Source organism: Crotalus tigris, unplaced genomic scaffold (assembly GCF_016545835.1).
Source record: "Crotalus tigris isolate CLP2741 ecotype Arizona unplaced genomic scaffold, ASM1654583v1 scf7180000023687.2574627, whole genome shotgun sequence".
NCBI classification, from domain to species: domain Eukaryota; kingdom Metazoa; phylum Chordata; class Lepidosauria; order Squamata; family Viperidae; genus Crotalus; species Crotalus tigris.
This window is the reverse complement of record NW_024100118.1, coordinates 1,600,666-1,613,625: the sequence shown is the minus strand read 5'-3', so window position 1 is coordinate 1,613,625 and position 12,960 is coordinate 1,600,666. Positions and strand designations below refer to the sequence as shown.

The 12,960-nt window shown below is 35.5% G+C and overlaps 1 protein-coding gene across 2 annotated transcripts in view; it reads right to left on the bottom strand.

The window, feature by feature from the left end:
- RASGRF2 (Ras protein specific guanine nucleotide releasing factor 2) overlaps positions 1–11,999 on the bottom strand; it is a 162,488-nt gene extending 150,489 nt beyond the window's left edge. The window contains exon 1 of one of the 2 annotated variants that reach the window (XM_039320718.1): positions 11,720–11,999. In XM_039320718.1, coding sequence (XP_039176652.1) covers positions 11,720–11,830 — 111 coding nt within the window. In that variant the 5' untranslated portion in view covers positions 11,831–11,999. Of the gene's footprint in view, positions 1–11,668 lie in introns of both variants that reach the window. The other variant, XM_039320720.1, reaches the window with a different exon arrangement.
- Between the last annotated feature and the right edge of the window lie 961 nt (positions 12,000–12,960).

Genomic DNA, 12,960 nt, shown 5'->3' with positions numbered 1-12,960 from the left:
TGTTTTTCTTGACTTTGCCTTCTCTTCTCTATCTGGCAATTTCTATAATTTGTTCTGACATTCACTTTGCTTTTTTTCTGTTTCTTTCTGCAGTCTGTTTTTGTGTTTATCATTAACAACTTCTTTTACATTCATTCCATCATTTCTCTGGTTCTCTATCAATGAGATTCAGTTCTTTAAAGCAATTTCTGATGTTGTCTAGAAATATGGTGGGCATATATATTCAAGATCCTATAATGGAAACTGAATGGATTTCTTCTTCTTCTTCATTAAACTTATGCAAGAATATCAACATTTCATTCCAAAAGATTGTAAAATCACATGTGAAAAGAGTCAAAATATATGTGAGATCTCACCAAAATATATATAAAAAACATTGTGTTCAAGTATACAAAATCAGTTGAGAGATGTTGCATACATCTCCTGTTGTAGAAATTCTGCCCCCACTTCAGCTCCCTATTTAGATGAGGTAAGAATATTTGAAAGGCAAAATCAAAACAATTTAATTAAAAAATGAGTTCACCAGTTATTGTATTTTTAATATTGTTTTATTTTGAGCTATATAGAGTAATTCTGGAATCAGGTGTTGTCTAAATTGAATAACTTGAATAACAAGGAAAGAGGACAAGACACTGACTATATATTCAGGTGTTAATCTCCTCTCCATTGTTGAGAGGCCAAGCCTTGTCATAGAGCTGGTTAAATTAAGTGAAAACCCAAACAAACAGATATTATAGCATTGCATAATATGCTAGTAGTGTCACAAATCTGTGAGTTTTTAAAGGAATACTTGTTTTTCTTTTTATGTTAGGCATCTGCAATTACAGTAAATAATTCAGATCAGTATTAATCTTTGTGTTATATTTTTTTCCTTTGTCTGTATAACTATGAAAAAAATATGCTATATGTAATATGCACCAAGAGCCATGAGTTCTGCAACCATGTTTCTCACTGTAAAGTGCCAGTAGTCCTTGGGTTACAATGGTAACTAGGCCAGAATAGAATACTTTTTGAATCACACTATCTCATGAAGCATAAGAACTACAAAAACAGTGGAGGGTTGAATCACACTCAAATTCACATAAATTTGTATTGTAAACAAGGCAGTGTTGTAATGCCAGCATTTTCTGCATGCTAGAATAACTGCAGTTAAGATAACACATTCTAATAATAACATTATCAGTTGTGGATGAGACAATCTGTGAATGACATCTCCCTTTCAGGTCATAGATATACCCAATTAAACAAAAACAGTAATAATCAAAGACTGGTAAAACATCTTTTGCAAGTACATTTGCAGCTAAGAGACAGAAAAATGTCCTGAATTTTGAAGAATTGGTGCTAGTTGAGTGGATCATTAGTTTGGTCATGTAGACAGGAGTATCTTCATGGAGGGAAGGGGTGTAAAAAGAAAAGTCGGGATGGGGTCTGTGGATATCTGATTAACATCCTGTCCCTTTTTACATACAAAATAAATAAAAATGGGAAAGGGCTCCAACTGTGCAGTCATGACCTCCATCTTGAATTTTTTAACACACCCTTCATGATATTCTTATATATAGCCATTTGTGATGTCATCACTTATAAAGCTGAAGAGCTATTATTAATGCAGAGTCATGCACAGTATTATCATCCAAGAGTAAAGAAATATTAAACAATAAATGGAAGAGAGAAGAAATAACATTTATCATTTTAGTCAGAGTGGAATTCCTTTGTTTGCATAAGCAAAAGGGACAACGTGTCTCCATACCACACAAAGCCATATCCATTTCTTAATTATAAGGGAGGGAAATGTTGCTTTATTTTTGTCTAGATCTTGGCAGGAATATCAACACCAGATTTCTGATAATGCTTAGTGTAACTTACCAGCCTGGCATAGATTCTATAAAATTGTAATCTTTAACATTATAATCATACTAATTTAAATTTAATTTTATTAACAGAAACAGCTAAGAAAAGCTTTTCTTGGGTGAAAAAACATGGAAGGCCTAGAATTTTGCCTGGATTTCTAGGCAACTTTAGAATTGTGCTAAGAGTGGTATGTGCATTGCCCGGAGAGAGTTGGCATAATGCACTGGTCTCAAGGTTAAAGACTTTTTTGGTGGGTCAAAATTAGGCAAAATGTCAAATAAACAATTAAAACACCTGCCGTCTAGCTGCAAATCTACAAAAGAACAAAAGTATTAAGTAAAAGAGAAGGAGAAACTTGGGAATTCTTACCATCCTTTTCATACTGTGTGGACGGGCCTTGCAGTATGATGCAGGATGCAGGATGATCTACTACAGACCCCACAAGAGCAAGTAACTCCAAGAAGGTAGGAGGTAGGATTTGGAAATAATCCAGACACACAATAAGTTCTTAGTGCATGAGAAAGGGCACTAATTTGCTGCGATGAAAGAAAGAACTTGGATCCAGAACTCAAAAATCTGTTCCGGAAATTGGTAGAACATTAGGAGTTGACATCGATATTGGCCATACCTATAACTAAAACAGACGCAAAATAGGTGCTGGACTAAAGATGAGAAATGTGAGAGATTAGAAAGGGAAATTTGTTCAGAGGAATTTAAGATAATATTAGCAGCACTTAAAGGCATGCGAGCATCATCTTTAGGTATGGGATTGAGATTTTCTTTCCATATCATAAAAGAGAAAACCCTAAGGATATTAAAATCCTCAGATCAGGAGAAGGGGAGAATTAGAATATTTTTCTATACTGTTTGGAAGGGTGGCAACTGAATGGCATAGCCACAATGTCATCCAGACTTGCAGGAAAAACCATGTAGATTATGACAGTGAAAGGGACAAACTTAAAGTACTAAAATGCAACAAAATAAGATAGAAGCAGAAATTTAGGGATGTCTGTATGTATCTGAGGAAGGAATCAGAGAACTGTGAACTCAGTTGGCATGCCTAGGTAGCAAATAGCTACAACTAGAGAAGAGGACCCAGAGAAAATTAGTGAAACAAGCAGTGTTGCAATAATGGAGTCTTTGGTGCTCTCTGAGCCTGGTTGCTTGCTTGCAGACATTGCACAGGTGATGTTACCTAGTTGGATAATGAAATGTCTGCAAGCAAACAACCAAGCTCAGAGAGCACCAAGGATTCCACAATTCAGTTCTGAGCTACAGATATTCTCATGAATGAAGGTAAATATATATGTCCCAGGATAATGATGTAGGATCCAATCTGGGTCGGTCACTGGAACCAGTGGTTGTGTTGAATGGGAAGTACTAGAACAATGTTTCTTAACCTTGACCATTTTAAGGCATGTGGACTTCAACTCCCAGAATTCCACAGCCAGCATTGCTGACTGTGGAATTCTGGGAGCTGAAGTCCACATGCCTTAAAATGGTCAAGGTTGAGAAACACTGTACTAGAACGAGTCTTCATACTTAGCCCTTTTATGACTGACTGAGGAATTCTGGGAGTTTAAGTCCACAAATCATAAAAGGGCCAAGTTTGAAAACCCCTGTACTAGAATAGTTTCTATATGCTCCATTAGGACTTCTGTGCTTCTATGGAGAATAGCACCTCCCAGAGAGAGACCATTGTACAGTAGAACTGGCTGGGATTTATTTATTTATTATTTGCCTGCAGGACAGAAGAAGCTAAGAAAAGCTGGTTAATTATTAAAAAGGAAGCTAGAGAAAAAAGAAACACATAATGAAGAGGAGTTTGAGGAACACAAGAAACTAAGTTAGAAGAACACAGGGTAGTTTAAAAGGGGCAGCATAAAGCTAAGATGAGGATTTGAATAGGAGAAAATTTGCAAATGTGGCAAGGCTGGTCATGTAGCCTGAACCTGTATGAGCCAGATATAGAAAGGTTAATTAGCAATTGACTGCTAACAGCCAAAACACAGCTAAGGTGAAAGCAAAACTACCAGCAAGGGTAAATAAAAGAAATATCTTAGTCTAACAGAGACAGGTAGAACCATAACACTAGTATGTCCTTATCTTGTTAGAGGTTCTCTCAGAATAATAAATTTGTTCAGTTTAAATAAAGAAGTGGAAAAATTGCAGTGAACTCTGCAAGTTTTGCAACTGTTATTAGTAATAAAATTATTATAATAATTCTATAATAATCATCTAAGTACTAAACATGTATTACATATTTATCTGAAGTTTGTTCTAAAATATGCAGACCAACAGATGGCATTCCCACATTTTATCCTTGCCAGACCTCTGTGAAACAGATTAGGTTGGGCAACATTGCCCTACTTCAGCCTCCCAGTTCGCTTTGTTTGTCAGAAGGGATCTGAATCTGGGTTTCCAAGATTCATGTTGAACACTTTATCAACAAGTAACTTAACAGCTAAAATAATGCAGGTGCTGCTGCTTTTTAGTATTGAAATAATATAATAAATAATATAATAGATATTATATATATATATCTATTATATAATATAATATTATATAATATATTATATAATATATAGTATATATATTATATATATATAATATATAACCAATCATTACAGATTGGTTATATATATTAGTGTATAATTGATCTGTAATGATTGAACCACAACAAATATATGGCATACTAATATACCATCGCTATGGTAACCAAAACAAGACTACTGTTCATATTTTAATAATTTAATAATATAAACAAATGGCTGTAATTTACTCATAGAAACATGTTTATGCTGTATATAAACATTTACAAATAATAATAGCCACATTATTACATTCTTTGCAATAAGGTTCAGATATTTTCATTTTATATCATATTTATATATATTTATGTTTATTTTAAAAAACTCTCCACGGGGATATACAAAGTAATATAAACTTTAAAGAAAGCAATAATACTGTAACAACAAAACAAGAGTAATATTCAAAGATAGTATTTTATCTATCTAAATTTTATCAAAATTCTGCAAAACTATATTGTTGGGATGCTATTGTAAAACGAGCTCCTAAGATTTTTTTTTTTCAGTACTGAACCATATAACAGAAAATGATGAAGAAGTTGGTTATAGTCAGAGATATTCAGAAGAAGGTAATATTTCAAGTATTCTAGCCCAGAGCAATTACAGCTTTATAAATCAAAATCAGCATTTATAAATTACACCGGGCCAATGCAGTTGGTTCAAGAATGGAGATAGTGCAACTCCATCTGTGGAAGTTATATACCCCATTTTAGCTTTGATTGTCTATTCTCTAACCATAGCCTGATAAATCCATTTTAGAGAAAAGGGCAACTAGAAAAGAACCTATACAAAAACAATCGTATGTCTGAATAGTCATGATAATCTGATTGAAAAGTATGCATGTATCTGAAAAGATTGCAAGGGTATTGATAAATGTTCATTCTTATCACTGTTTGCCATTGCAAAACAACGTACTTCTGTTTTTAGAATATAACTAATAGAGGCTGATTTGTCACATACCAACAAACTGAAAGATTCTGCCTTCCTTTCATAAAGCTACATCCTACTTAGGCAACAATTCCCTTCCATTTCAAATGAATTTCCTTTTATAATTTGACAAAGGTTATATTTCACAATACCCCCATAAATAACTTTCTTGAGAGCTTAGCAACAGACTACTAACCATTTAGAGCAGAATATTAATGAAATACATTTGGCATATAGCACAGATGAGATTTCTGATGAACGAATGAAAGAAGAAAAATACAGCCTTGGCAGCAAAACAAATGAACGACCTCTTTGTGGGTCTGATTATTAGTTCCATTGAAAGCACAGCAGAAACCTTGGCTTTGGAGAAGATTTTGCCCACAGCAGCAATTCAAACTGGCAGCCTTGGGTTGTTGTTGTTTTTTTAAAATGTGCTTTCTTTTTTTAAGAATAAGTAGTCAGGAGCAAAGTTAGTTTGACAGTTTGGTGACCTACTCAAAGCATGGTGCTCAATCTTTTGCATCACAGTTATTACTGCAAGAGGCTGAATAAAAAAGGCAGGAATGGATTAAATATATCTCCTGCTTTAGTGATCAGCATCTAACATTCCACAGAATCTAAATCTGCATACTAAATCTAAATTTACATACTAAATATTACAGAATGTACATGCTAAAATGCCTTTTATAATTGTCAGGGTGTCAAAAAAGTCAAAGTGGCCTCTGCAACCATGTGATTTTGAAGCCCTATGCCTTTTTTAAATTATGCATGCAGCCGGTATTGTGATTGTTTTGACCCACCCATCTCAAGCACTCCAATTTATCTGCTGTGTTGAGAGGGAATCTGTGCAGCTCCAATTGTTCCTGAACTGGTTTCTTTAGCATCTAAGGGATTGACTACCCATAAGATTTAGGATAATTTTAAGAAATCATCAAATATGACAAAATATCCAGAATTTGAACCAGAACTGTTTTCTAAGATAATGCAATTAGAAGTCAGGTTCTAAAGTTCATCAACTCTTGTTCCAATAATTTAACATCTGCTAAAAAAAATATTACTGATTTCCTTCTTGAAAACTCAAGATATTTTTCCTCTGGATTTCATATCTACAAGTGATTGTGATTGTGACTTCTGGTCCTGCCTTAGGTGTGAAAGGGCCTTTGGGCCAGTCATTTGCTCTCAGCCCAACTCACTTCATAGGGTTGCTGTTGGGAAAATAGGAGGAGAAAGGAGTATTAGCTATGTTTGCCCCCTTGAGTTATTTATAAAAATAAGAAAGGCAGGATATAAACAAACAAATAAATAAACTATCATGAGATTGCATGAGGCTGCTCTCCCTCTTTCTCATCTAAGCAAACTTTGTGTCTGCCATTCTTCTACCAAGAACTCTGTCTTCCTATTCATGGATGTTAAAAAAGAGACCATATAACATAGTAGCTACTTTGGGGAAGGAAAAGTCAAGAACTGGAGGCTATTTTGACTACTAAAAAGTTGGATAGTACAGGGGTAAAGGGCCTTCACTTTTTAAATTACTTTTAGATGACTCCAGATGTTTATTATTTATTGGACCCATTTTTATGGCTAGTTATATATCAAAGAAATGCTGGGTGGTGAACAAAGATAGAAACAAAACCCAAATTCACAAATAGTTAAATTCACAAATAAATCAATGTGTCTAAGAAAATCACAAATCAATTTATTGGACACACCCAAACCCATGCCAGGGCTCCATTAACATTCTGCCCCAATGTCTGAGGGAATAGTCAGGTATTCATAGTCCTCCAGTAGGCCTATGGCTAGATGCTGTCCATATTTCAGACGGGAGGATGTTCCACAAGACAGGGTCATGACAGAGAAGACACACTTCCTAAAGCCCACTAAATGACACTGGTTCCAGAAAGTGTCAAAAGTAATTTTGTATGCCGCCCTGAGTCCTTTGGGATTGGGCGGCATATAAATAAAATTAAATAAATAATAAATAAATAAATAAAGTGATACTGTAGCTAAGCTGGTGAGGCTGGCAGAAATCATTGAGAAGAGGCAGCTCCATGATTAATCAGCTACATAGGTTTCAACAGAAAGGCTTCTATCCTGGAATTAAAGGGCTATTTGAGTGAGACAAAAAGATTGATTTTTTTTAAAAAAAGTTAATTAACAACTCACTTAACTGATATTATGGCATTAACCTAATTTACATGCAGAGTAACTAAAAATTACCAAGAATGTACTTTGAAATTAAAATGATTTTCTTCAGAAAATAATTAACGTGACCCTGCTGAAAGTACAGTATATGCATATGACAGTGGTGGCGAACCTATGGCACACGTGCCAGAGGCGGCACTCGGAGTGCTTTCTGTGGGCATTGCCATTGCCCCAGCCTCGCCTCCCCCCATGAACCCCTCCTCACCAGCAGCCCCCCTGGAGGAGTTACCCTTGAGTGTGGCCCAGCACAGCCAAGGACATGGCAGCCAGGCAGTGTAGACAAGACTCTGCCCTCACACCCCATCATGCACAATTGATGCTGCGGGATGCGGGCAGAGGGTGTGGCTGCCATGGCGCTGCTGGGCTGCCTGGGCGATCTGTGGTGGGTCCTGGAGGTGGGCAGGTGGGGTGGGGGATGGTGTGGGGGCGGAGCAGGGGCACCGCACAGGGTGGAGCAGGGGCGGGGCCAGTTTTTGGGCACTCGATCTCTAAAAGGTTTGCCATCACTGGCATATGACATTACCAATAGTTTTCAACTTTAGAATTTGGTGAAGTAATAATATAATGCTATAAATAAACACTTTTCAGGTTGCAAGAACTTTGTAGAACTCTTGTACAATAGCTGAATTCTCAATTTTCTTACAAAGAGAAGAAAAATGAACTTCAGTGTATAGGCTGTATGAAAGCCTTTCTACTAGCTAGCCCCATATTAAATTCTATGTTACATAAGTGCAGCCGATATAAATATCTAAAAATCTTCATAGAAGGGTGGAATTTTTTGCAAGCATTGAACATTCAGAATTACATAGAACATAGCTGAATTTTAATTACATTTACAGAATTTATTTGAATTATATGGTTTTATTACTTATTAGATATTACTATTAATTGGGTATTACTGTTCAATGTACATTGTTTTGTCTTTACTTGTAATATTTGTATAAACATGAATTAGGGTTACCTATCAGTGAATAAGTATAATGAAAAGATAGCTAAATTGTCCCCAGTATTATTTTTTTGGCATTTACACTCATTCAACTATGTATCAACCACTAATTAATTTGGGAATTGCATGGTTAAATCATATGAATGTCATAGCTTTTCCTACATAAATATGATACTGCTGTCTTCAAACTGGACATAAAACAGGAAAAACTGCATACTGTTATTCTGACAACTCCTTTCCATAAATTGAATTATGAGGATAAACAGAACACTTTCTTGAGTCTTCTTCCTGTCAATAGAACTAAACACAAAGCATCTAAACATGATGGGCATCTGGCCACTTGACTCAAAAATCATGTACTGTACAAAACACATCCAATAAGGGGATCTATCAGCCTGGCTATAAGGTCTGGGACAACAGCCAGGTCTTTAAGATCTTCCAGAACACCATCGGGGTGGTAGTTGTTTAGATCTTAGAGGGGACTTCATTCCACAGGACAGATGCCACAACAGAAAAAAAAAAAATATTGAAGCCATCTTGCTACATTATGTGCTATAGTCAAAAGCATCTGAAGATAACATTATAAACATATCTAAGTTTTTCAGCCAGATGTGGTAGAGTGTGAAATCCTAAGCAATGCAGACAGAGACCAAAAAGAGGTAATGAAAGTGGTGGTGGATAGTGGAAAGCCCAAAATATGGTAGGGGGATGGACAGCTTACATACTCCACAGAACTTCAAAGGCAAAACCAGATTTTTTTTCCAGTCTCAGATAAAACAAAAGCCAATTTGAGAAAGGAATTAATTCAATCTCAAAACTTGGAAACAAGATGTGTCTATGCAGGACTCCAGTTGGATCTGAACTGGCCCAAAGTCCTTATGCTAAACTGCTCTGCTACTAATAGCTTGTTGTTGCAATGCATTGATAGAAAATTAATTGCTTGAGACACAGGTAATTTTGCGTTCCCACCAAATCTGATATTTTAGAGAAAATCTTATGTGAGATTAGGACTCTGAAACATACACTTGATCATATATAGATGGTCATTGTAATGTGAGGTTATGACTTCCTCTACTTTTTATAGTAGTATGAAAATTCTACACAAATGAACTGATGTCATGCATCTCCATAATTGCCCTGATATCATGTATTTCCAAAGAGCCCATTCTGACCTTTAGAAGCTTACAAAATTCTTCACAGACTCCTGCTCTGTGTGCATACTATGCATAATTTGGTGCTGCCAATAGCAAACACCTTCAGTTTCTAAGGCTGATACAATGGAACAAAGAAGGAACAGAGATCATTTGAAACAGGTGGCAGGGTGGGTTGTGTGAATTTACAGATAACTACTTAAATTAAGCAGTTTTTTATTGTAATCTCCAAGCAGAAGACAATCGCTGTTTTGAAATAATGGAATAATTTCTTTACCAAGAAATTGGGAAAATGGAAACAGATTTTAGAACAAAAGATACTTTATCTCTTTGAAAAGTATAGAGCATTTTAATTTGTATAAATCTTCCACTTGACAAATCAACATCACTGCTATTAAATTTGTCATCTTCCAGGACATAAAATGACTAGGAACAATAGCCAGAAGTCTGAAAGACTTGACATCAACATGAACAGAATAAGGGAGAGACTCAGAGTAGGGATCAGTATAGTAGGTCAGGCCAGTTCAAAATTCTAGAGCAAGATGTACTAGAGGAATAAATTATGGTTGTCAAGGCCATTATTCTATGATGAGAATGCAACTGTCCTATGGAATCTCAGAAGATTCCTATCAAAAGGATTATTTTAGAGTCCATTCCAAAAAGATAGTAAAGCATAGCTTAGAAATTGGAATTCTGTCTTTATCCTGCTGCATGAACCTAAGCACTGATGAATACAAGGCGCAGAAAGATCAATTTTTATTTATTACATAGATTCATATTCTGTTTGATCACAATGAGTGTAGTTGATATACACAAAAAAAATACAAAGTACAATCTAAGCATCCCACTGCCTCCATAAAATGAGCAACTCTTGAATAAAAAATTATCACCAGAATTAAATGCAAACTGAAGTAAAAAAACAGCTTGTCATTCTTCTCAATGACTACATCCTGTCAAAACAACATTGGTTTTGTACCTTTCTGAAATGCTAGCAAGAAAGGGTTGAAATGAACCTCAGATGGTAATCTGTATTATAATGTTGATCTCATGGATATATGCACATGACAGGCAGAATCTATTTTCCCAGATGAGGGAAAGATGCAGACTTTATTATGAATGTCTCACCAAGCATGGCTGAGTTGGTCATTGATGTTTCCAGACTTCTGGTTACTAGAATAGTTACAGACCATAGGAGGAACCAGTGCTACAAGGTAAAAGTGGAGGGAATCAATAAAGGGTGCATCCAAAGATAGGGGAAATGGATGACAAGCATGACAGGCAGAATGAAGGAGAGACTCAAGGTAGGGATCAGTATGGAAAAATAGCATAGTAAAGGCAGGAGAAATATGGCTCCCTTTCCAACACTGATTGCTCATTGATTGTGATATGAGTAACCTATACAGAAGGAAAGGCATTTTGTAACTGACTTGTAGTTCCACATCATATAAGAGAAGTACTTGAGAAAGGGACATAATGAAAAAGCCTGGTATAGTTTTGAGCCAGTCTTCCAGATAAATAAGATGGATATGGAAGTAGACTGTTACATGTACCATACTGTAGGTTTAGAAAAAAAGCTGCATGGATCATGGCAATACCAAATGTTGAAAAACAAAACTGGTAAATGGAACCATTTCTTATAAAGTGGAGAAAAGTACGATGGTGTCCTCATCCTGCAAGTCAACAGATGAAAAACATATCATTGCTGGAGAAGAGGAAGAATGGCAACAACCAACATCATCTTGAGGCAGGAGAATAGCAAGGAATTATAGGGTTTATAAAAAGTGAGAATAATAGAAAGCTAGTATTCTTGTTCGGGGGAGATTTCACAACCAATGGATATAGAAAAGGCCTCAGTTTTCAGCGTTTGTTTTTGGGTGTATGTCACCAAGACTTTTTTTTTCTTTGAATGAAATTGAACAGGTCAGGCTTTTTAGAGTTTGTCTCTTTACTGAATTTCCCTAATCTTAAATGGATTGCAGCAGAATCAGAAAATCCAGACTCACCCAAGAAGAGCAGAGGGAGGTATCAGGCAGTTTCTAGAGTAATGATCTCACCTCATCCATACATCTTACAGTTGCCAAGTTTGAACAACATTTAGTACACTGATCCCATATTGCGTCATTCTCCGTGTACAGCAACCCCAGTACTAATTCCTCTTCAGGCATTTTAAATCCACTTGAAACCTCTTCAGCCTCCAAGACTCCTAATTCCACTTTTGCCTGTTACAGGTTTTCCTTCTGTCCACTCCCCCACTTTCACTCACTTCTTTCTTATCAACTTAGTCCATTCCAACTTTATCTTTCTTACTAGACTCTCTTGGTTATGAAACTTCTTATCTGTTTCTCACTCAGCTATTTCCCAGACTACAGTTTTCAGCCTGAAATTCTGTCTTCTTCATTTGGCACAGCAACTCTTCAAGGATATATATAAAGGCTGTCTTGAATGATTTCTCATGACAGTGGACTTTTTTACCTCCAGATGCAATGCATTTTATTTTACTCTTTTTCAATCCGAAATAAAGAACATCTTAAACATTTTAGTACATGGGAGATTTTTTTGGCATTTTATTTTGGAACAATTTTCATCCTTGGCATCACTTTATGGAAATCAGTAGTTTAAAAAACAAAACAAAAGGGCAGATTTTATAAACTGATAACATTTTTAAAATCTTTAAATGAGTGTTAATTCCTATTTCATCTAGTTATATTAATTCAGTTCATTTCTCAGTAAAAAAAAGAAATAGAAGAAAGCCAACCCTCACACCTTTAAAGAGGTTTTTGCAAATTAAATACTTTTTTTTTCTTCCATTTGTCATGGAAGAATCATGAATCCTGGACAGTCCCTGCAATTTCTTGGCAAGGATTTTTTGTTTGCCATTTCCTCTTTCCTAAGGAAAGAAAAAGTGATTGGTCCAATTTTGGCTAGGGCAGGACTAGAACTCGTGGTCTCCTGGGTACTAACCAGATGCCTTAACACTATACCAAACTGACTCTCAGATAAATAAATACTATGGATTTTTTTTTTTAAAAAGCATTAGATTCACATTGTCATACAACTTTAAGTGGTCTTACAAAATCAAATGTATAAAATAAAATCATGCTTGATCTCTTCATACTGGGCTCATTATCATCATCATTTAACACATGCTTGCATATTCAGAAAAAACATTATGTTAATATGATTATGATAGTTAACAATTGCAAGAGTAATTGCTATAGATGAATGCTAAGTAACAATACATTTATTCATAAACTAGCATGCTGATATAGAGATTGCATTGCTAAAAATCTGGTTT